Source organism: Sorex araneus, chromosome 5, assembly GCF_027595985.1.
Source record: "Sorex araneus isolate mSorAra2 chromosome 5, mSorAra2.pri, whole genome shotgun sequence".
NCBI lineage: Eukaryota > Metazoa > Chordata > Mammalia > Eulipotyphla > Soricidae > Sorex > Sorex araneus.
In genome coordinates this window covers 37,257,381-37,282,625 of record NC_073306.1, presented here as the reverse complement: position 1 = coordinate 37,282,625, position 25,245 = coordinate 37,257,381, and the positions used below count along the sequence as shown (strand labels likewise).

Genomic DNA, 25,245 nt, shown 5'->3' with positions numbered 1-25,245 from the left:
TGAACCCATTTTTTTTTTTTTGCATGTAGTTGTCCAGTTTTGCCAGCACAATTTGTTAAAAATGCTTTCCTTGCTCCACTTCACATTTCCTGCTCCCTTATCAAAGATTAGATGATCATATATTTGGGGGGGAGATATCAGAATATTCAACCCTGTTCCATTAGTCTGCAATTTTGCCTTTGTTCCAGTACCATGCTGTTTTAATTATTACCGCTTTGTAGTAGAGTTTGAAGTTGGGGAGGTTGATTCCTCCCATTTTCTTTTTCCCAAGAATTTCTTTAGCTATTCGTGGGGGCTTATTGTTCCATATGAATTTCAAGAGTGTTTGCTCCATTTCTTTGAAGAATGTCATGGGTATCCTTATAGGGATCGCATTGAATGTGTACAGTGCTTTGGGGAGTATTGCCATTTTGACAATGTTAATTCTTCAATCCATGAGCAGGAAATATCTTTCCATTTCCTTGTGTCCTCTTTTATTTCCTGAAGTAGCATTTTATAGTTTTCTTTATACAAGTCCTTTACCTCCTTAGTTGATTCCGAGGTACTTGATATTTTGAGGCACAATTGTGAACGGGATTGCTTTTTTTTATGTTGCTTTCTTCTTTCTCATTGTTTGCGTATAGAAAAGCCATGGACTTTTGGGTATTGATTTTATAGCCTGCAACTTTACTATACAAGTCTATTGTTTCTAGAAGTTTCTTGGTAGAGGTTTTAGGGTTCTCTAAGTATAGTATATCATCTGCGAATAGTGAGAGCTTGATTTCTTCCTTTCCTATCTGAATGCCCTTAATATCTTTTTCTTGCCTAACTACTATTGCAAGTACTTCCAGTACTATATTGAACAGAAGTGGAGTGAGTGGGCATCCTTGTCTCATCCCTGATCTTAGAGGGAAGGCTCTTAGTTTTTCCCCATTGAGGATGATGCTTGCCATAGGCTTGTGATAAATGGCTTTGACTATATAGAGGAAAGTCCCTTCTATACCCATTTTGATGAGAGTTTTCATCATAAATGTATGCTGGATCTTGTCAGATGCTTTCTCTGCATCTATTGATATGATTATATGATTTTTATCTTTTCTTTTGTTGATATGATGGATTATGTTGATTGATTTCCGGATATTAAACCATCCTTGCATCCCTGGGATGAATCCTACTTGGTCATGGTATATGATCGTTTTGATGAGTTGAATTCTATTTGCTAATATTTTGTTGAGAATCTTCGCATCCTGTAGTTTTGTTTTTTTCTTTTTTTTGGTGTCTTTGTTTGCTTTTGGTATTAGGGAGATATGAGCCTCATAGAAACTGGTTGGGAGGGTTTCAGTTTCTTCAATTTCCTGGAAAAACTTGAGAAGAACTGGCAATAGGTCCTCTTTAAAGTTTGGAAGAATTCGGGGCTGGAGAGATAGCACAGCGAGTAGGGCGTTTGCCTTGCACGCGGCCGACCCGGGTTCAAATCCCAGCATCCCATATGGTCCCCTGAGCATGGCCAGGGGTAATTCCTGAGTGCAGAGCCAGGAGTAACCCCTGTGCATCGCCAGGTGTGACCCAAAAAGCAAAAAAAAAAAAAGTTTAGAAGAATTCGCTAGTGAATCCATCTGCACCTGGGCTTTTGTTTTTGGGAAGACTTTTGATTACAGTTTCAATTTCCTTGATATTAATAGGACTATTCAAGTATTATAGGTCTTCTTGATTCAGCCTTGGGAGATTATAGGAATCCAGGAATTTATCCATTTCTTCTAGGTTTCTTGTTTTGTGGCATACAGATTTTCAAAGTAGTCTCTGATGATCTTTTGAATTTCTTTGGTTTCTGTTGTGATATCCCCCTTTTCATTTCTGATTCGGTTTATTAGGATTCTCCCTCTCTCTTTCTTTGTGAGTCTTACTAGTGTTTTATCAATCTTGTTTTTTTTCTCGAAGAACCAGCTCTTGGTTTCATTGATCTTTCGGATTGTCTTTTGGGTTTCCATGTCGTTGATTATCTCTTTCCTTCTTCCTGGTTTGGGCTCCTTTTGTCGGTCCTTTTCTAAAATCTTAAGCTGTGAAGTCAAGTTATTTATGTGGGCCCTTTCTTCCTTCCTGAGAAATGCTTGCAGGGCTATAAATTTTCCTCTTAACACTGCTTTAGCTGTGTCCCACAGGTTCTGGTAGCTCGTGTCTTCATTCTCATTTGTTTCCAGGTACCTTTTGATTTCTTCCTTGATTTCCTTCCTGACCTACTCATTGTTAAACATTGAGTTGTTTAATTTCCAGGTGTTTGATTTGGTTTTCTGCTTCTGTACATGATTAACTTCTATCTTCAGTGCATCATGGTCTGAAAAGATAGCTGGTACAAAGTCTATCTTCCTGGTTCTGTTGAGGTATGTTGTGTGGCCCAGCACATGGTCTATTCTGGAAAATGTTCCATGTACACTGGAAAAGAATGTGTATTCTTTTAGGGGGGGATATAAAGTTCTGTATAGATCTATTAGCCCTCTCTCTTCTAGTTCTTCCTTCAAAGCCAATATTTCCTTGCTGAGTTTTAATCTTCTTGATCTATCCAGAGGTGATAGGGCAGTGTTGAAATCTACAACCATTGTGTTGCTCACAATATCCTTCTTAAGGTCTGTTAGCAGTTGTTGTAGGTATTTAGCTGGTCCCTCATTGGGTGCGTACACGTTTAGGAGTGTGAGTTTTTCCTGCTATACATATCCCCTGATTAATAAAAAATAGCCTTCACTCTCCCTTCTAATCTTTTTCAACCTGAAATCTATGTTGTCCAATACAAGTAAGGCCACCTCAGCTTTTTTGAGGGAGTTGTTTGCTTGCAGGATTGTTTTCCATCCTTTGACTTTGAGTCTGTGTTTGTTCTGGCTGTTCAGATGTGTTTCTTGTAGGCAGCAGAATGTTGGGTTCAGTCTCTGAATCCATTTTGCCACTCTGTGTCTCTTAATTGGTGAATTTAGACCATTGACATTGAGAGAGATTATTATTATGGGGTTTTGTGCCATCTTTCTGTAAGGGTTTGTTGTGCTTGTAGGGGTTTTTCTTGTCTTAGAGTAGCCCCTTTAGTCCTTCTTTTAGGTTTGATTTTGAGTCTGTGAGGTTCCTGAGCTATTGTTTATCCATAGTGTATCGTTCCTTTGAGTTTGAATGAGAGTTTAGCCAGGTAAAATATTCTTGGTGAAGGGTTAATTTCATTGATTTTTTTCACTATATCCCACCATTGCCTTCAGGCTTGAAGGGTTTCCTCTGATAGGTCTACTGTGAATCTAAGGGGTGCTTCTTTGTATTTGATTTTCTTCTTTGTCCTTGCTGCTTGCAGTATTGTGTCTCTATCCATGACATCCATCATTCTAACTATGATATGTCTTGGAGTTTTTTTTGTTAGGGTCTCTTTTAACTGGCACCCTTCAGGCTCCTTGAATCTGGATGCCTGCATTCTTCAGCTCTGGGAACTTTTCAGCAATGATTTCTTTGACTGTGGCTTTTTCATTGGGGTTGCTTCCCTCTCCTTCTGGTACTCTGATGATTCTAATGTTGTTCCTCTTGAAATCATCCCCTAGGACTCTGATTCACCCTAGAACTATTTTGAGGTCTCTTTCCATTTTTTGTTGTTGCCTGTAGGCTTCCTGCGGCTCATCTTCAAGCTCACTGATTCTGTCTTCCCTTGTAGCCATTCTATTGTTGAGGGCACCCACTGAGTTTTTTATTTCATCTACCAAATCCTTTATTTGTGACATTTCTTTTTGTAGCTTTTTTATTTCTTCCCTCATTTCTTCCTGTATTTTCTGGGCTGTCCATTCCATTGTTTCTTTCAGGTCCTCCTTTAATTTAATGGATATCTGTTCCATCTTTACATTGAGGTCATTGAACATCTTCAGCATTTCATCTCTGAATTCTTTATCGAAAAGCTCAGGTTTGTGGGAAATGCCTATTGAGGCTTCTGCACTCTGTTCTTCATCCTCTCTTTGTGGTGGGGATTTACGCTGTTTCTTCATGTTGTGGTGGTGTGGAGGAGTGACCTTCAAGATCACTATCCCTATTTCCTCTTGTTGCAAAAAAGGATTCTGGATGGGCTCCGTCAATGGTGGTCATCTTTTTATATTCCCCTTCTAGAACATGTCCTTCTTCTCAGATGTTCCACTATTCCTTACATGAGGCCTCAAGTGTTGCTTTCAGAGAATGTACTCTTTTACATTGGGCTTGTACAGCTGCTTATATTCATTGGTATTTTGGTGAAATTGGAATAGACTAGCAGCCTATTGGCCTACTGGTTTCGGGATAGCTAGGATGTTATGGACACAGGTGATGAAGACTGAGATGTAATAACAGATTGCTCGTGGCTCCAAAATAGGCCACGCCCACCTCTGTGGAGGCCATGCCCGCTAGGTCATGTGGGTGGGGTGCCTTGCGGGGGGTGAGGGGGCGTTCGGTTCACTGACCTGCCGGAGGGAGCTGTAGCCGTTTTTCTTAAATAGAGCACAAATTCATGCTTGGCATCTAAGGTCCTTGGTGAATTGACCACAACTAGTCACCTACTGACCTCTCATTTTTCCTTTTAATAGATCCTGCATTTAAGATATGCAGACTTAGAATTTGTTATCTTTACTGCCTCTATCTACAGATCCTAATGAGTTCATGTGATTTGCTCCATAAGTCTTCCCTGGTTCACCCTGTCTGCCTTCCTCCCACTCTTCTCTCAGGTCTTTCCTGACTTGCAAAACTTTATGCTTTGGTCATTATCACTGTCTTGGTGGCTGAAAGGGAGATTCTTATACTGTCTTTTGGGAAGTCTACAAGCAGGAAAGGGCTTAGAGGGGTCATGAGAGTTCCTGCACTGTGTAGAGAATGTTCTCATAGGCTTGGGAACTCATGAGAGCTCAAATAGCACAAAAATCCTTAGCATCCCACTTAAAACAGACTTTGCGTCATGCTGTACTAGTTAATAAGCCACTCTGGAGCTATCTTTGTGAAAATGAAGACATCAAAGGATAGTAGTACCCAACAGGTACAGACTAATACTGTGGAGTGCACTTGCCAATAAATAAATGCTTGTAAAGTCCAGAGATCCTAAGATGAAAGGCATTTTGTACATTTTAAATGTGCAAGATCCAACCAGTCTTCTCTCTTCTCTATCCCAACCAGTCTTCTCTCTTCTCTATCCTTTTCTAGTCAGAACTGAGAGGGAGGGAGGGAGGAAGGGAGGGGGAGAGAGAGAGAGAGAGAGAGAGAGAGAGAACATTATACAATTTGAGAAAGTTTGGATTATAGGGCCTCAGTTTGTCCTAGAGGGTTGGTGGTTTAGGTCTTAGAGCAAAGATAAAATGAAACTTTTAGGATATGAGGAGACTCCAGGACTGTCTTTAATTAGGAAAACAGCAGGAAGGGCTAGAGCAGGTTCATTGAAGGAAAAACTGACACTAGATTTTCTTCTTAGGAATTTCAAAATGAGTAGAGCGTCTTTGAACTCTAATCACCTAACTGGAAATTAATTTGAAATTTGGCTTCAGCACATGTATTTGTGGTTACAGGTGGGGAGGTGGGGTTGGGTGAGGCATCCAAAGAGGCTCTGAGGCTCCCTATACTTCTCGTGTAAAAGTTTGCACACAGCATGTGAAAAGAACAGATGCTTTTTTTGTTGGAGCTATCAGGGTAACAAGAGGCTGAAAGCTGTATCAGGTATTTATTTCAGTCACTGAGATGGCTTTTGGCAGAATTCCACATACCAAAACTAAGGAGAAACTCATGAACAGATGAAAATGAGACATGGAGGAAAGAGGCTTTGTGTTTCCTCACTTGGTTTCTTTCTAAACACATTTTTTATTAAAGGGTGGGGTGGCAAAGCAATCTTTGGCTTCTGATGGGGGGTGGGGCAACTTCAAGCAATCATTTCTATATGTGATTATATTGGAACTTGGGGGGGGGGTTCCTCTGTAATAGTCTCCTGACATTTAAGAGTGTGACTTAAGCTGATAAATAATTTGAATCTGAACCTCATAGATGCTAAAATGCTCCACTCACTTGTGTTATATATGGAGCATTAGTGAGAGTAGAGAGAAGGAAAAAAGATAATAGGGGTCTCATTAAGGAAAGACTGATTTGATTTGGTACCTGTCTTGGTGAGGAAATGGGAAAGGAATTTATGGCCATGAAGTTTGTGATTCCACAGCAAGATCATTCTTTATAATAGACTAACCACCCACCCTGAGTCTAGTGCCAGAATTCTTCAGATTCCTCCAACCAGAGGGGCCCTGGCACACTACACAGTCTGTTATGGTATCTGAACACTTGAGTGTATTTGGCCAGAGAGATTTGCTAGTGAAATTGATCCTGCCTTCCCTGGGTTTCTCCAGAGGTACTGAATAATTTAAGGAAAATTAAAACCCTAATTCCCTGAAATGTTAATAAGTATCAGATCTGATAGCTGTTCAGGCTTTAGGATTATGGTGTATCAGAGATAGAAGGAACCATAACATTCAGCCTAAACAAACTGATAGGGGATTTGTAAATCTCTTTTCCAAATGCCTGCTTGTTGCTTAAATTTCTGCTCAGAAACCTCCAAGGTCAGGAAAGTCACCACATTGGGAGGCACCCTATTCTTTGAAGAGCTGCAAGAAAGCTCTTTGTTGGCTTAAAATCTGTCCTTGGTTCTTAGTGTGCCAGCTTCAGGAAACATCCAAAACAAGCTTCCTTCCTCCCACATCCCAGCCCTTCAGATACTTCCCATAGATATTACTGCCTGGAACCTTCTCTAGATCAACAATTCATGGTTCCTTTAACTGTTCCACAAGGGTGGAATTTACAGTTTCTTGCAGTTTAGGACCGGGAGGACTTGGGATTCTGGAGAAGTTCCATTAAAAGTTTTATAGCTAGGGGTCTAGAGCAGTAGTACAGTGGATAAAGATGCTTGCCTTGCATGTGGCTGTCCCGGTTCCATTCCTGGCATCCCACATATCCTCTCTATAACACCCCCCCCCCCCAGCAACATCAGAAGCAATTACTGAAAACAGAACAACCCCTGAGCATCACCAGGTGTGTACCAAAAAAATTTTTTTTTAAGTTTCACAGCCAAGGAATATCAAAGTTAGAAAGACTGTCTAAAGAAAATTTAGTCGGTCTCCCTTCCCCCCTCCTTTTAAGTCTACAGATGGGTAGAGTCTTGGATTTGAGTGGGCAGAATTGATCAGAAGCCTCTTGAAGTGAGAAATAAAGTGTAAAACGTTTGCTAGTGAAAAGGTTTTTTGTTACTTAATTCTGATCACAGGTTTCAGCCCACACCTCATTTTTGCCAAGGACCTCTCTGGCTTCCTCAACCTCAGCTCAGGATTTTATTGCCAGATCTCCTTACACCAGCTAACGACTTTACTTACAGCTTGTATAAAGATAGAAATAACTTTTCCTTAAGTTTTCTCATCTAGATATTGACTTGGCCCAACAGAGATTCAGATATTTCAATCGAGTTTCTTTTGTTTCCTCCATAAAATCAGAAAATTACCATCACAAACGGAGCCAAGTGTTGGCCCCCTTCAAAAATGCAGCTGCCACTGGACAGTTTCCTGAGTTGTCCATTGTATGTTCTCTAAGTGTTACCAGGTGACCGCTAAAGACTGGGTTGTGGACGTTCTTTCACTACTATTTTCCGTTTTGAGACACGAAGTGTAGACCCATGCTTTGGGGCCGGCCCCAAGCGGGCTCAGGTTTCCTTGGCCGTGTGCTGTCGCGGAGGAGTCCCAGGTGTTTGGGCGTGGGGCCTTGCCTGTGTGGGCAGCCGCTCGGGTCTGTGGGCAGAAGAATCAGGGGGTGCCGGTGAGCACCAGGAAACCCGATGTACGTGACAGCCAGGAGGGCGAGGGCGCCTCCAGTGTGCCCAGTGATTCGGTCTCTGAACGTGAGAGAATTCCTCCGGCCTCTAGGAAAGTGGCGGGGTTAAGGCCGCCGGGTTCTGTTGGGCCCGGCAGGGGCCCGCCAAAGGTGACATTGGAGGGACTTAGGGACAGCGTTGGGCGGCAGAGCCGTACCCGGGGGCGACGCCGGCAGCTCGCCCCGGCCCGCGAGCCCCCGGCGGCAGATGGGGCGGCGGGGGCGCGGCGCGAGGCGGGCGGGAACGCGGCGGGGGCGGCGCGGGGCGGCAGGCGGGGCTTTCCTTTGTCAGGGGATTTGCGCGGCGCGGCCGAGCCTCGCGCGGGGGCCGCCCCCCTTCTCCGCGCCCTCTCGGGGGCGGGGCCTTCCCGCGGGCGCCCCGGGCCCGCACTCGGCCGCCAATCCTCGGCGCCGCTCCTCCCGCTCGGGCTCGGGCGCTCCCGCTCCGCCCCCCTCCCCTTGGCCCTCGGCGTCGCGCGCCCCGGCTTCCCGGGGGGGCCGTCCGGGCGGGGCGGCGTGGGGTAAGGGGAGGAGAGCCGCCCGGCAGGCCGGCAGCGGCGGCGGGCGAGCGGGCCGCGCGGCGCGACGGAGGAGGGCCGGCCCCCGCCCGGCCCGAGCGGAGCCTTTTGTTCCCAGCCAGAAGTTTGCATGCCGGGACCGTGACAGCTGCGGGCGGGGAAGACCGCGGGCCCGGCGGCGGCGAATAGGAGCGGCTGCTTGACATGCAGCCCACGGCGCGGCGGCTGCGGGCCGGGGACTGGCGACGGCGGGGGAGGCGGCGCCCACTGCACGCGGGACACGGCTGCCGGAGGGACAAACTAACTTCCTGAGCGCGGGAGCGGGGCCGCCGCGGCCGGGAGCCACCTGCCAGTCTGCGGTGAGGCGACCCGGGCCCTTGGGGGCGCGCGGCTTGGCGCGGGGGAGCGGGCCACTCTGAGCGAGCCTCTGCGGCCGACCCTCGGCCCACTGCAGCAACCTCCTGGCCTCCGGGAGGCCGGGCGCCGGGCTCAACTCGCCCTGTTTTGCGGCCACAGCGCAGGACTGTTCCAGGAGCCACGACAATGCCATGATGTTTTGGAGACAGGAAGCCCCAAGCTGGCCCCGAATGAAGGACTTCCTGTGTTTAAAGTTGCAGGAATATCCGCCGTCCACCCCAATACGAATGCAAACACCCAAACTGGGGAGGACGAATGGCTAATTCAGACCAGCTGGACTCTCCAGGGCTGGACCTAGGATAAAATGAAAGGACTTCTTGGGAGCTTGGGCCACACGTGAGGACTATAGAGACTTGTGCCATTGTTATTAAGGACCCACTTGGTATAAAAATCCTCTGCTTCCAACTCTGCCTGGGTAAGAATTGAGTGGAACTAGATGTTGAATAAGACTGATCAATATATTTGGGGAGTTTTGTTTTTCTAACTGAATAAGAAAGAGTAATGCTCTCTAAAAAAACAAAGCCATAAAAGAATTTTTATTTGATTAAATCATAACTTTAACTGCAACCATGAAGCTGCTAGCATGTAAGGAAAAAGCTGTTGTTCTTAGAGCTTCTACAATAGTTTCAAAGTGGGACTTCCAGGCCTTTGTAGAAGGCAAGTCTGATTGGTGGTTTGGGTTTATGAACATGTAAAAGGAATTCTAACTTACGCAGGATGCATTTTTGTGGAACTCTTGAAAAACTTTTAAAAGGTTTGATTGTTCATCTTGATTGAAAAAGTATGGGTAAGCCACTCAGCCGACCAGACTGTTTAAGGCAGAACCCCACCTGCCTGGGGAAAGGAGAGGAAGAGGATGGCTATATAGAGGATTGCTATGTTCCACAGCGATCTATATATGATACAATGAGAATAAATGAGCAAATTGACCAGGGGTCAAAGCTTAATCAGACTTCAAAAGGCACTATGGAAAAGATGGATGGGAGTACTATATCCAGCAATGGTACATTAGGAGCAGCATCTAATGTTTTTGAGTCTCGAGCACCAGAAGGCAAAAAGCTGGATGAAAGAATAATATTTGATGCACTAAAATTAAGCAGTGATGGGCAGAAGTCAGTACCAGTGCCACCCAGAAGGCGTCCAAATGCTGAACGCAAAGACAATGTTAACAGGAGATCCTGGAAGTCCTTCATGCCACCGAATTTCCCAGAATTTGCAGAAAGAATGGAAGCTTCTCTTAGTGAGGTTTCAGAAGCTGGTGTTTCAAACCCTTCCTTGCAAGAAAAGAAGGAATCCAGTTCTGTATTGACAGAAAGTTCTGGTCATTTGGACTCCAAAGAACCTCAGTCAGAGTCAGTAACTCTGGAGCATGTATCCAAATCCACAGCTATTTCAGAAGTGCAGGATGTGAAAAACTTACATGGAGACTGCAAGGAGTACAGACTTCAGCAGCACAGTGAAACCTCTTCACATGAATTCCAACCTCTAGAATCAGAAGCTGCAGCAGCAAGTGGTAACACAGATGTAATGCAGGAACACAGATTCTCAAGTGCAACCTGGCCCAGAGCCATGAAAAGTTTGGCTAAAGGAAGCTTCAGTGAGAAGCAGCACCCCCTTGGGGACACAGCTTGCACTGTGGAAATGCCCCCTCTCTCCCCTTGCTTAAGTGAAGAACTGTTGGATCCTGAATTGAATATTCTCATAACTCCCAGCCTGAGAGAGAAAACAGAGTCTGAGCTGAAGTTTGAGGAGGATGAGCGATGGATCATGATGGAGAGTGAGGAGGAGTGGGAGGAAGAGAAACTAGCAGAGAGAGGAATTACTTCTCTAATGCCAGATAAGGAAAAGAACATCCTGACAGATATTTTTGAAGAAAGAGAACAAGCAAACACTGTAGCAGTGATTGAAGATGCTGCTGACGGCTCAGCTGGTCTCCTGGGCACTTTTGACTCCCTAGCTGTTGGTCAGACTTGTGACACTGAGGCTCCAGCAAAGAAGCATTTGGCTTCTGTTCTTGAGGACACCCCTCTTGATTACAGTTGTCTTCATACAGGTGAGAGTGCTGTAGGAGATCTCAAAAACGGAACTGCTCAGGGACTGGAAGGCCTTGGTTCAGATTTAGAATGTACTGCAGGTCCTGTTGATTCCGAGCAGCTCTCTGACACAGATTCAGTGCAGATGTTTCTTGAACTTGAAAAGGAGTGCTTATGTGAAGAAGGAGAAACTCCTTTAATTGAACTGAAGAATCAAGCCTCTTCTGAAAGGCTGGCCCCTTCCCAGGATGCAGAAAATTCTCTCGTTGTTAGTGATTTTCCAGCGTCCTTAGAAAAGGAACCTGCAGGCCTTTCATATGTAAGAGTGAAAGACTCTGGGACTGGATTGGATTGCAACTGTTTTAATACTCTGGATTCTTCTCTGGTGCCTAATGCTTTGGAAATCGTTGCCCACCCTGATACCATGCGGGACACTTACACTGTTACTGAGGAGTCTGAAAAAGTGCCTTTTAGTCCCAGGACTGCAGTAGAATTTAAGTTCAGACACCCAGTAGATCCAGAGTCTCTGGGAAAGCTGGACCCTGAAGAACTGTCCAACCCTGATTGCAGGGCTTCTTGTGAAAATTTATCAGGCTCTGAAGCTGAGCTGGCCAAAGAAAACAGCAGTTTGTCCCAGGTAGAGTACAGTCAAATTGAGGGGAATGTTGGGGAATACGTTGAGGGAGCCCCCCTCAGTTCTGTTTTCAGCGATGAACTAATAGATGTTACCTCAGGATCTGACATAGAGGTTTTAATGTATGATTCGCATTTGTTAACAGATGCGATTCACTCAGAAAGTGAGAAAGGAGCTATTATTAATCAGGATAGCCATCTGCCTGCCTTGGGACATTCAGACTCTTTTGAACTATCTGTGGAGAAAAATTATGATGAGGCTGGTGAGGCTCATGAACTGGGTTCTGAAGTAACACTTTTAGAGGACAGATCCCCAGCACATGTGCCTAGTGGCTTCCCAGAGCAGGTCTTTCAGGATCTACAGGGAAAGTCCCCAGAGTCAGAGATCTTCAGTGTGGTTGAAGGACTAAGACACCTCAGAGATGGGGTGGAAACTGTGGATGATAAAAATCCCAGGCTGAACATGGCAGCATCAGAAGGGGCAGAGACAGAAATGAGAGAGTGGGATTCACTGCTCAGTGAGCACATAACCAAGGCTAGTGACATAGAACCTGTCACACAGACACCTGCCCCAGCTGCTGCAGTGCCTGTTCCAGAGGAAACTGTTCTAGCTGTTGCTGCTGCAGGGTCCTACCCAGAGGAAGATACATCCTTGACTTATGTGGTCACCATAGAGGGGTCTGCCACTGCCGCCTTTGTATTGTCTGCTTCTGAGGGGAGTTCTCCAACTGCTGCAGTGCCCACCACAGGGGATGATGTTCTAGAAGGTTTTGTGACTCCAGCTGCTTCAGTGTCCACTTCAGAGGGAACTGATATCCCAGTTATTAGTGTGTTGACCCCAGAAGGACCAACCACCCCAGCTGCTATAGTACCCACCCTAGAGGAGCCTGCGGCCCCGGCTGCTGCATTGCCCACACCAGGAGATCCTAACATCCCAGCTGCTACAATGTCCACTCTGGACGAGCCTGCCATTCCAGCTACAATGTCCACCCCAGGGGAACCTAGTGCTCCAGCTGATGTAGTGCCCATCCCAGAGGAACCTGCAGTCCCAGCCACTGCAGTGCTCAACTCAGAGGAGCCTGACACCCCAGCTGCTGCAATGCCCACCACAGAGGAGCCTGCAGTCCCAGCTGCTACAGTGTCCACTCCAGAGGAGCCTGAAGCCCCCGCTGCTGCAGTGCCCACCCCAGAGGAACCTGACACCCCAGCTGCTTCCGTGTCTGTTCTGGACAAGCCTGCCATCCCAGCTGCTGCAGTACCCACCTCAGGGGAGCCTAATGCCTCATTTGCTGCAGTGCCTACCCTAGAGGACCCTGACACTGCAGCTGCTGCATTGCCCATCCCAGGGGAGCCTAATGCCCCAGATGCTGCAGTGCCCACCCCAGAGGAGCCTATAATCTCAGCTGTTGCATTGCTTACCCCAGAGGAACCTACAATCTCAACTGCTGCAGTTCCTACTGAGGAGGAAGTTTTCCTCACTAATGTGCCCTTCCTGGGAGATCCTGCCCACACTGATTCAGTGCCTGTCTCAGAAGAAGGAGCTCCTATTCTAGAGGAAGCTTCCCCCGCAGGAACATGGATTAAAGAGGACCTTGACTCCCCAGCATTTGGAATGAAAGAGGTAACTTGCTCAGTGCTGCATGGGAAAGTGCCTCTGGCTGCAATTGATGGATTAAATTCAAATGAGGTAATTGTTGCTCTTTTTGTTGGGGAAGGAACTGGAGATTAAAGTAAGATTTGCTCACTCTCTGACTTGGTTATTAGAAGGTCACTGATTGTCCCTCCTTTGGTTGTCTTTGGGGGCTGGCGACTTTTCAGGTTGTTACTGAATTTAGGTTTTAACTGGATTTATGAACATTTTATCTAGTGAAAACTTTGTAATTCGTACTGTTTGCTTGTTTTATTTTTTTTCTCTTGAAGATACACCAAGCCTAAGGAAAGCAGGGATAGAAACATTTGTTGGCTTACATTTTGAAACATTAGCCAAAAAACAGTGATTCTGCTTTGAAATTGATAATAAGTGTGTTCTTTCCTAAATCAAGAGGTGATTTATTGAACAGTGATATCAGCTGCCAGTTAGAGACCAGAGTATGGGGTGAGGCTTGAAACTTAACCACTCTGGGAAATAAGGAGATCCAAGGTTCCAGTTTCCTCATTTGTTCCAGCAAAAGAACCATGTGAGAATTATAAGGATAAAAATTTTTAACCCCGTTTTGTTGTGTGTGTATGTTGCACACCACAGCTGGCATTGCTCAGGGCAGCCCCTAACTCTGCTCAGGAACCAGTCCCACTCCCTGTGATGCTTGAGGAACCATGCAGTGCCCGAGATCAAACTTGGGGGCTCCTGCCTGCAAAACATGCACTTAGTCTGTGGTGCTATCTCTAGAGTCCCAAATCACCCATTTAAACCAACAAAGGTTTCAAACACTGTCAGTGTTCTTCCATTCTCTCCCTTTCTCTTTTAAATAGACCTGTTGAAAGAATCCACCAAAGAAGGTTAGTGAAAGTAATATATAGATGTGTGAATTAGCAGTTTTTTAACACAAATGTGTGTTTCTTAAAGCCAAGGTAATGTATATGACAGATAGAGGTATTTTGGGAACTGGGATATGGTTAAGCAACACCATCAGGTGTTGCTCTGGGGTCCTCTGAGTACTGAACTGTCAGGCCCACACTGTCTGACCAAACATCACTTCGAGTCCCATTTGTCATTGGCTCCCATAGCCCATCCAACACTGCTGAGTGTGACCCTTTTTTTTTTTTTTTTCCATTAAAGAGGTATTTTAGGGCCCAAGAAATAGAGCTTTAACAGGGGTTAAGGCTTTGGCTAGCATGTGGCAATCCTGGCTCAATCCCAGGCACCGCACACGTTCCCCAAGCAGCATCCTTGAGTTCAAAAGAACCAGGAGTACTGAAAGTTTGGGGGAGTTTTTCAGCTTCACATTTTACTTGCACTTAAAATCTTCTTGTTTTGTTTTTGTTTTTGGCACGTACCCAGTGGTACTCAGTGCTTACTACTGCTTTACACCCAGGGATCACGCCTGGTAGTGTTCAGGGGAACTGTATTTGGTGCCAGGGATAAATCCTGTGTTAGCCATGTACAGGGCAAATATCTTACCCGCTGTACTATCTTTGGCCCCTGCACTTTAATATTACCGAATCATAATATCAAAAGTACTCACTTTGACAGCACATATACTAAAATTGGAATGATACAAAGAAGTTTAGCATTGCCCCTGCACAAGGATGAGACAAATTTGTGAAGTGTTCCATATTTTCACAGAGCTATTCAATTGCACAGCAGGTAGGGTGTTTGCCTTGCACGTGGCTGACCCGGGTTCGATTCCTCCGTCCCTCTCGGAGAGCCCGGCAAGCTACTGAGAGTATCCCGCCCGCATGGCAGAGCCTGGCAAGCTACCCATGGCATATTTGATATGCCAAAAACAGTCACAGCAAGTCTCACAATGGAGTTGTTTACTAGTGCCCGCTCGAGTAAATCGATGAATAACAGGATGATGGTGCTACAGTGCAGTGCTATTCTTCCATATGAGTCCACTGTCTCAGATCTCTCTTTCAGAGATTGTGCATACGTCCACCCCAGCTAAAATCTCTTAACATTTCCCTGTTCAACTTTGTTAAATAAACTTGAAAAGTTTAAAGAAGCAAGCACAGTATCAAGAAGCCCAAGAAATCTTTGAAATTCCTTGATAGAAATGACATTGGAGATCTAGGTATTAGATATCGCTTCTATACTTATAGTTCCTACTTAAAGAATTAGGAAAATGCCTTCATCTTATTTATTAATCAGAAATTTAAGCCTGTTTGGAAGGTGGGGCGTGGCCCAGATGATTGGAGACTAGAAATGCCCAGACTTGCTGGTTCTGGAAGTAAATACCTCACAGTCGGCACACTTGGGCCATGTAATCAGATACTTTCCTTGTACAGGGGATACTGAAAATTTGAGGCGGGAAGTGAAATGATGCAAAAACATTTTATAGGGGCCACTCCCAGCAGTACTCAAAGGCCACCACATTTACACCCTACATTGCTAGGAGTTGGGGATGGGGCATCAGGCAGTGTCAGGAATCAAACTCAGACCTCTATGTGCCAGGCATGCTGTACCATTTAACTATCTCCCTAGTTCTTACTGACATGTTTTCAAGCTGACTCTTGACCTAAACATAGAAAAACAAGTCCACAGTGACAGTACACATTCTCAACATTCTTTGGAGTTTAGAAATCTCAGGGGTTTTTTGCTTTATATTTGTGTTACACTCATTGGTATGGAATACAGAAAATACTGATTTGTTTCAATTTTTTTTTTTAAGATTTGTAAGTATTTCTTAAGCCATTCTTATCGAGGTACTGGGATTTATAATATTGTTATTCATCGTTTTCATGGACACATCATTCCAATATCACACCTGCCACTAGAGTCCACTTGCTTCTACCGGTGTCCCAAGGACTCTTCCCCACACGTCCCTCCATCCCCCCTCCCTGTGTAAACTCAGTTTTGTAGATAAAATCTTCAGTTCTTATGACTTTGACCATTTGTTGTTCCTTTGTTAAATTTCTTTTTAATCTCATATTTGGGATCTCAATTTTTTATTACGGAGTTAGTGACAACTACACACACAGGTGAATGCAACTGAACTAGAATTTCGTAAAATTATAAATCAAGAATAAATTGATACAGTAAAATTTTTTTTCAAAAACATAAAATACATAATGAAAATTGTGCTGAAAATACTGTAATTGTGTTGTTACATTTTAAGATTTACATGAAATAGAGAAATTCTAAAAAAGTAAAACTTTTTTTTTTTGGGGGGTCACACCTGGTGATGCACAGGGGTTACTCCTGGCTTTGCACTCAGGAATTATTCCTGGCGGTGCTCAGGGGGCCATATGGGATGCTGGGAATTGAGCCTGGGTCGGCAGTGTGCAAGGCAAATGCCCTACCCGCTGTGCTATTGCTCCAGTCCAAAATGTAAAATTTTGTAAGAGTGAAGAGAATTAAGGGAGCCAGAGTGATAGTATAGTGGACAGGGTGCTTGCTTGTAGAAGGCCACCCAGGGTTCAATCCCCTGCATCCCCTCTGTTCCCCCAAGACTGCCAGGAGTGTTTCATGAGTGCCACACCAGGAGTATTTATACCCCTGAGCATTGGCGGGTAATGGCCCAAGCCTCCCCCACCCCCTCCCCCAAGTGAAAAGTGGAGAGAGTTGAGAAAATTATTTTTATTTTGGACCACACCCTGCTGTACCTAGGGCTTGAGGTCTTACTCCTGACTCTGCTCAGGGTCAGAGGATCCTGGTGGGGATTCAGAGGATCATCTGGACTGCCAGGGATTGAACTAAGGTTGGCTGTGTCCAAGGCAAGCACCCTACCTGCTGAAGTATCTCTTCAACCCCAAGTTAAGAAAAATTTAAGAGGAAAATTTGAATAGGTGTATAGAAGTAAAACAATGTGTTTTTTACTAAAATAGGAAATATTGACTTGAAGTTAGAAAATATTATAGATACTGTTTATGTGTCTGCATTAATGAGTAAAGAATTGTAATTTAAAAAATCTGTGGGACAAAATCCAACATCTGACCAGATATGTAACTTTTTTTTTTTTTTTTTTTTTGCTTTTTGGGTCACACCTGGCGATGCACAGGGGTTACTCCTGGCTCTGCACTCAGGAATTACTCCTGGCAGTGCTCAGGGGACCATATGGGATGCTGGGATGCAACCCGGGTTGGCCGAGTGCAAGGCAAACGCCGTACCCGCTATGTTATTGCTCCAGCCCTGAGATATGTAACATTTAATATAAATGAATGTTAATTCATTATTGCAAGTGTATAAAATTCCTTAGTAGGATAGGTGTAAGCAAACCTTTCTTAATCTATAGAAGGCAATCATAAACATCACGAGTGAATGCCATTGAATAAACATCATACTCAAATGCTAAAAAATTTGTCTTGCCTTTAAAAAAAATCTTTTTTTCAAGACTGGTTTCAAGGCTATAAATTCTGGATCAGAGCGATAGTACAGTGGGCAAGGCGTTTGCCCGCCAGCACCTGGCTGCAGCACTGCCAGGAGTAATTCCTGAGTGCAGAGCCAAAAGTAACTCCTGAGCATTGCCAAGTGTGACCCAAAAAGCCCCCCAAAAGGGTGGGGGAATATAAATTCCCTAAACTATTGTCTATCCCTGAAGTTCTATGTCATTTCTTTAAATCTGAATGATAATCTAGCTGGGAGAATATTTGAAGTGTGTTCAGTTCAGAGTTTTTATACTATACCACTCCTTTCTCTCTGGCTTTTAGAGACTTATTTGACCGATCAGTTGTAATCTTATGGGCTTTCCTTTGTTTATAAGTTCTTCCTTTGATCTTGCTGCTTTCAATATTCTATATTCTGTCTCTCTCTTTGATTTTTATTTTATTTTATTTTATTTTTTTGCTTTTTGGGAGTATTGAGAAGGGAGCAAGTCTTTCCATTTTTGCATTCTATAACACAGCATTTCTCAGTAGTGGTTTATCTGTTGGCTCCCAAATAGTCCTCAGGGCTACAGGTGAAAATGAGTAATAGAGGTCATTTAACAAGACTTGAAGGTCAACCTGTAGGACTGAGGGTCCACAGGAAAGAAACAAGGTTGGAAGAGAGCCACAGTTGGAAAAGGTTTGAGATACACTTTTTATCATTCTGTTCATTTGTGTTCAAAATAAACATCTAAGTAGTATAATCTTAGAAGTGCTTTTTAATGTACTTTTAGACTTCTGAAGAAAGACCCTAGGATCTTTTTTTTTCTTTCTTCATTTTGGGTCACACTCGGTGATGCTCAGGGGTTACTCCTAGCTCTGCACTCAGGAATTACTCCTGGCGGTGCTCAGGGACCATATGGGATGCTGGGGATCGAAGCCAGGTTGGCCGCGTGCAAGGCAAACGCCCTAACCGATGGACTGTCACTCTAGCCCCTTCAGTATGATCTTTAATGAATATAAATATAAGGGTTTGTTTTTTTTTAGTTTTAAAAGTAATTATATTAAAAAGAGATAATATGATTTTTATATATAGCTGCAGACCAGAAGCATCCAAGGACCAGTAGTTGAAAACCACTGATTTTGAGCACTGTACAATATAATTGCTTGCCATGCCTGTTGGCCACAGTATGTGAGGCTAGTGTGGCAAAGAAACAAATTGCTTTGGATGGCAGGGCAGGGTGTTACTGTTTTTTGCCTTTTTTGTGTGGTTCTTTTTTAATTTTCAGTGTTGGAGATAGAACCAAGGCCTCAGATATACAAAGCAGATATACCTCTGAGCTGCATTCTGAGCTCAGTGAACTGAATTTTTCCTGAAATTAAGTGGTCATGCTGGTTATTATATTGTACAGCACAGAGAAAATAAAAAAAGTCGAGATAAATTTGATTATCAAGTAAAAGGGAAATCTTCAATACAGATGGAAGGTAGACTTGATACCTTCCCTCTGTACCTTAGACATTTTTTTCTCCTTAGAATATTATTCTTTATTTCAATTATTTGAGTGCTTGATTAATTTTTAGAAATATAATAATTTGGTAGAAGAAATTGCCAATGAAATTTTTTAATGGTCCTGATTTTTTAGTCCTCTTTGAAGATCAGAAATATTTTTGTGCATGGATACAACTTTTAGGTGTATTTATTTACATTCAGTTAAATACTTTCTCCAAATATAATGGCTTACCACTACTGATAGCACAACGGTTGGACGTTTGCCTTTCACGCAGCCAACCTGAATTCGATTCCTCTGCCCCTCTCGGAGAGCCCGGCAAGCTACCGAGAGTATCGAGCCCGTGCAGCAGAGCCTGGCAAGCTACCCGTTCGTATTGGATATGCCAAAAACAGTAATAATAAGTCTCTCAACGAGAGACGTTACTGGTGCCCACTCAAACAAATCGATGAGCAACGGGATGACAGTGACAGTGACCACTACCCAGTTGATACATTTGCTGGTGGAGTTGCTCCAAAGTCATGGTCAGGAGACCTGGGGCGCCTCCCTGTGATTCTCAGTCAATGGGAGGGCCCAAAGATGTGATGTTACTCAGTATCAGGGACCAACCTGGCTATCTAAGGGTTGCTTAGAAACCTCCAGGACCACATCTGGCAGTGCCCAAAGGTCTCCAACCCTTCGATCATCCTAGTGACCATGTGGTGTCAGGTATAGATAGAACCAGCCTTGACGGAATGCATGGTATGCATCTTAATCACAGTGCTTTCTCCTACATGTGATTGATTTGTGTTTTTTAATGGAATAAACATGCTTTGTATTAAAACAATTATTCTAGATGATAATAACAAAATAGCAAGTATAACATTTCAGATTCAGAGTTGATAGCAAATACTGGCCTTTCTGATTCTCTAGCTATTATAGATGTCAGACATTAGAAAAAACAAAATGAGGGGCTGGAGCGATAGCACAGCGGGTAGGGCATTTGCCTTGCACGTGGCCGACCCAGGTTTGATTCCCAGCATCCCATATGGTCCCCTGAGCACCACTAGGGGTAATTCCTAAGTGCAGAGCCAGGAGTGACCCCTGTGCATCGCCGGGAGTGACCCAAAAAGCAAAAAGAAAGAAACAACAAAATGATGTCAACTGTGGGTGAGGGCAGCTGGGCCTTCCGGCAGAGAGGGGATTCTGTCTGCCCCAACCAGAGAAGACCCCAGAATTCTCAGCTGGGATGGGTTTTGTTTTTTTAATTTCCACCGCGTACCTTTCACTTTATTGTTGCTGCAGTTACCCACACATTGTGCTTACTGGGAACCATACTCTTCCGTTGTGGTGCTCAAGCACACCCCAGTTTTTATTCACAGTGACAGTTGAGATGCTTGCTGGGGGGTTCTACCCCTAGTTGTGGTGTTTGTGCATTTCTGGGATCCACAAACAGCACAGATGCCAGCAGGGCATGTGATAATATTGGGGGTCAGACTCACAATTTCAAGCCTGTCAGGCAGGCATTCTAAGCCACTGAGCTATTCTGGGCCCCTTTGTGCTTGCTTTTGCTTTATAATCTCTATCCCACTCCATTTTATTGTGCCCAAGCAACTTAAAACATGAATTTGTTTCCCTCTGCTCTGGTTTTTCTAAAGTGAAATCATCTTTGATACAAAATAGAATCATAGAACTTGCTTTTCCTGGGGACCATGTTGGGAAATAATCATTTTTAGCTCAGCTATAATGTAGCATTGCCTAACAAAATATGGTGTGATCAAATTATAGTATAGAATGAAAGTGCACTGGTAATTACCTTTGTAACCTTCCTTTTGACTTGTCTCCTAGGCTCTTCCTTCATTCCATCCATAGACTATTCATCATAGGTTATTCTTTCATAAACATAATCCTGGTGTGTTCTGCGGTTTCCAAAATAGATCATAGAAACTTGAAATTTGATCATAGAAACTTACCCAAACATACTTTCCTTTTACATCTTTAGGATAGAGGAGTTGGGCCACACCCGGCGGTGCTCTGGGCTTATTACTAACTCTTGTACTCAGGGATTACTCCTGGTGGTGCTGGGGGAACCATATGTGGTACCAGGGATCAAACAAATCAGCCACATGAAAGGCAAGCACATTAGCCCCTGTACTATCTCTCTAGCCCCTGTATTTATTTGTCTTCTCTCATTCTTCCTTTCCTTTTCTAATTTTATTGAAGTACCATGAATATCTTATGAATTAATTATTCATAATTGAATAATTATTCAGTTAGTTATTGAATATTTTTGTTTGCTTTCCCTTTTTTTTCAGGAAGCCTGTTTATTCATTATTTATTTGATTTTGGTCACAAAGATCACTTCATTCCTGGTTTACCCACCCATATACTACTTTCCACTTATACTACAAACTGGTGTCTTTATGTTGCCATTGGTAAAGGCAAAAACTTGGGGCCTCTGGTTGTTGTGTCTGTTACACAGAGTCATCTTAGTGATGACTTTTATTTCTCTTCCCCCATCCCAAATTTTATTTTGTTAAAGCCCCATGAATCCCAGTTTTCAATAGTTGGATTTTCAACATACAATGTTCCATCACCAGTCCCACTTCCCTCCAGTCAACTTCCCTCCACCAGTGTTTTCAGTTCCCTTTCCCACCCCTCACCACCCCACTCATCCCCCAACCCAGCCTGCTATCTTGACAGGCACCTTTTAAATTTGGGGTCTTGCAAATTGAGTGTGTTGACTCTGGTTTGGAAATTTAGCTCTGTGATTCCTTAACACCACCAATGTCCTAGAATCCCCTTGGCCCCTACCCTCTGTTGCTTCTCCTCTATCTCTTCTCCCCTTCCCCTACACTCATTTCTTTTTTTCTCCTCCCTATACTCCGGTGCCTGGAATTATACCATTTATATATGATCTATAGAGTAACTGGATGAGGAAATACAATGCTTCTTTCTTTATCCTGTGGCCTTATTTGCTCACCTGTTTTACTGAAACAGAAGGAACTTTTCATGGAAGAAAAAAGAATAGGAAATAGATTCAGAGTAATAGAATATGGCAGGTTCTATTTGATCATAGAAACTTGATCTTAGACACAAATATTTATTTCTTTATGACTTTAATTTTAGAAAATTCATAGTCATAATAGAACTTATTTGTAGTATTAAAAAAACAAATATACATATTGCTTGTTAATTTTGTTCACTGTTTATGTGTGTTGCCAGGGACTAAACACAGATTCTCTATATGTATGGCACGCACTCTATCATTGAACCACATCTCTGGAGCCCTGTTCGCATTACTTTGAAATTCTATTTGTTGTGTGGTGGTCATGGATATATAGCATATGCCTGTATGTGTCTAAACTTGTTAAGGTCATTCTCCAAGATTACTGCTATGTTTTGCTTTGTAATTAGAGGAATACTGTTTCAAGATTAATGACTGTGTGTGGTCTGTGGCCCTGTAACAGAATGGAGTTAAATGGCCACAGGAGGATTAAGTTATGCAGTTGTTGCTTTTTTTCACATCACTAATGTGTTTTGGCTACTTGAGGTTTTTTTGTTTTTTGTTTTTTTTTTTGGCTACTTGAGTTTTTAGTCTCACACAGGGAAGAGTATTGCATATTATCGGTGGTCAGTTAAAGCTATTCCCCAAGGTACTTTTAATTTTAAATACTAGTTATTTGGTATTCTTCCATTTTAGAATTAGTACACATCATACTTCTGTGATATCTTGAAGCTGATTTTGTATTAAAAATTAAGTAAGTGGGGCCAGAGACATAGTACAATAGGCAAGGCACTTGTCTTACATGTAGCCAACCTTAGTCCTTTCCCCTGGGACCACAGATGGTCCCTCAGCACCACTAGCCCAAAAATAAAAATTAAAAATAGTAAAATTAAGCAAACTTTTTCTTTAAAGATATGAGTTACTGGGCTAAAGATTTAAGTAGTGGGGCTGAAGTGATAGTCAGTGGATGTGGCACTTGACTTGCACATGGACCTACCCGGGTTTGATTCCCAACATCTTATATGATACCCTAGAGCACCACCAGGAGTAATTCCTGAGGACAGAGCAAGGAATAAGCCCTGAGTAAAAAAAATCTAAGTAGTATCATAATTCTGTAGTTACTTGTCATAGGTGAATATATTGAAATATGAGACCACGTGTTTCCTTCATATTTCCTGTACAAATAGCATGTTTTCATTTTAATCCTGGCTTTCCTTTGTTAAATCATAAATCTCTCAAGAATAACCAGGGTATAATTGCCTTTAGATTAAATCTTCTTTGCCTTGCAATTATCTAGATGTTTCAGAAAGAACAGGTGGATCCTCTTCAGATGAAACTGCAGCAAGTGAATGGACTTGGCCAGGGATTGATTCAAAGTGCCGGCAAAAACTGTGATGTGCAGGGTTTGGAGCATGATATGGAAGAGATCAACGCTCGATGGAACACACTAAATAAAAAGGTGAATGGCAAGAAGGTTAGAAATATTCTGGGGAAGAAAGCGAAGGAAAGATTTCTAATGCTAAGGTTTCCCTGGAAACTAATAAGAATTTTTAACAGTTGCAAGCTGTAGGTACTATAAGAGGTCAGTCATAATTGAAAAAGCTCTCTCTTTTCTCATAATGAGCTTCTGTGTTTGTGATACAGGTTGCACAAAGAATTGCACAACTGCAAGAGGCTTTGTTGCATTGTGGGAAGTTTCAAGATGCCTTGGAGCCATTGCTCAGCTGGCTGGCAGACACTGAGGAGCTCATAGCCAATCAGAAACCTCCATCTGCTGAGTATAAAGTGGTAAAAGCACAGATCCAAGAACAGAAGGTAAGTGAGAATGTTGGGACAGTGAACTGTAACAGCCGTAGGGAGTGGCAGACACCACATTTGCTTATAGTTTAAGGAGCATGTTCAGTAGTTTAAGTATAATCTTAACCTACATTTTGTGATCTTAAAAAGAAAGGTGGAAATTTATCTGAGTTTCATCTAAAAGTAAGCTGTGGTGTTTATTGTCTGAACAGGTTTGTTCATGTGTCCTATTTCAGTGTTTCAGTTACAGCTTTATGTTAATAGGCTCTTGGTGTTTTCTAAATAATTTTGTAGGTCCTTGAATAATATCATTTTATTCTAATGCTAATGAGGGGATCCATTCCCCACCAGGCCACTGTGTGGAGTTTGCATGGTCTCCGTACATCTATATGGATTTTCTCTGGGTTCCTCCCAAGTTTCAGAATTGTACAAAACAACCTGAATGAGGGTGGGTATGTTGATGTGCCCTGCACAGAACAACACCCTGTCTCAAGAGTTCGCTTTGCCTTGCTCTGAGTACATGGGATAGCCTCCCACTACCCTCAAGTCTGAACAAGAATCAGTAGGTTAGAGAAATGAATGAATACAGTAATTGTTGAATTTTTGAAGTGTTTTGGGTTTTTATTTAGAAGTTCATTGATATCTTTGTCACTATAAAAACTTATCCATAGAAACTTATCTCTTGTTTATATCAGCATATGGTCATTTAATTTGTAGTTTCTAAGAACCTATTGATAATATTAAGTGAGAACTTCCTATATACTGTGTATGTGCAAGGTTCTGTTTTTGTTGGCTCATTTCTATTTCAAGGTATTTTCTTGTTGAAAATAAGTTCCCTGTTAATTGCATAATGACCCTCACTGCTCCACTTATAAGCTTAAATGTATGAAAAGTTTATGTCAAAACTATACTGTATCTCATGTTTCTGCTTCAAAGATGAAAAATTCCGTTCAGTTAAATTTAGGATTTTGTGGAGTGTGAATTTTGGAAACTTTTGTCTATATTTTAGATTTAAAAATAATCCCATGTTATTACTCTTTTATTCTTTTTAAACATGTCTGCAATAGCTGCTCCAGCGGCTCCTAGATGATCGAAAGGCTACAGTAGACATGCTTCAAGCAGAAGGAGGCAGAATAGCACAGTCAGCTGAGCTGGCTGATAGAGAGAAAATCACTGGACAGTTGGAGAATCTTGAAAGTAGGTGGACGGGACTACTCAGCAAGGCAGCAGCCAGGTAAGGTCAAAGAGTTTTTGGTGAATCAGAGGTTTTTAGAGTTGAGAAGTTTGTTTTTCCTTATTTTTGACTTGTTATCACAACAGCCCTGTAAAAGCTCTGGAATGATTCTGTCAGTGCTTTGGATAGTATTCAGTAGTTTTTCAATCTTGAGGGAGGGATGTTTGTTTTGTTTTGTTTTGTTTTGTGGCCACACCCAGTGATGCTCAGGGATTATTCCTGGCTCTACACTCAGAAATTACTCCTGGTGGTGCTCAGGGGACCATATGGGATGCCCGCTGTACTCTTGCTCCAGCCCAAGGGAGGGATGTTTTTAGAG

General features: G+C 43.2%; 1 protein-coding gene and 1 non-coding gene across 23 annotated transcripts in view; both read left to right on the top strand.

Annotated features, from left to right (window-relative positions):
* The window catches only part of MACF1 (microtubule actin crosslinking factor 1), a 411,553-nt gene that overhangs the window by 325,822 nt on the left and 60,486 nt on the right, over positions 1-25,245 (top strand). For 21 of the 22 annotated variants that reach the window (XM_055137709.1, XM_055137708.1, XM_055137706.1 and 18 more), the window contains 3 exons: positions 23,193-23,354; positions 23,540-23,710; positions 24,760-24,926. In XM_055137709.1, the coding sequence (XP_054993684.1) occupies positions 23,193-23,354; positions 23,540-23,710; positions 24,760-24,926 (500 nt within the window). Of the gene's footprint in view, positions 1-8,374; positions 13,128-23,192; positions 23,355-23,539; positions 23,711-24,759; positions 24,927-25,245 lie in introns of those variants that run through there. The other variant, XM_055137719.1, reaches the window with a different exon arrangement.
* On the top strand, positions 14,615-14,719 carry LOC129405265 (U6 spliceosomal RNA). The gene has a single exon (XR_008630446.1). It is a non-coding gene; the product is annotated as a U6 spliceosomal RNA (small nuclear RNA).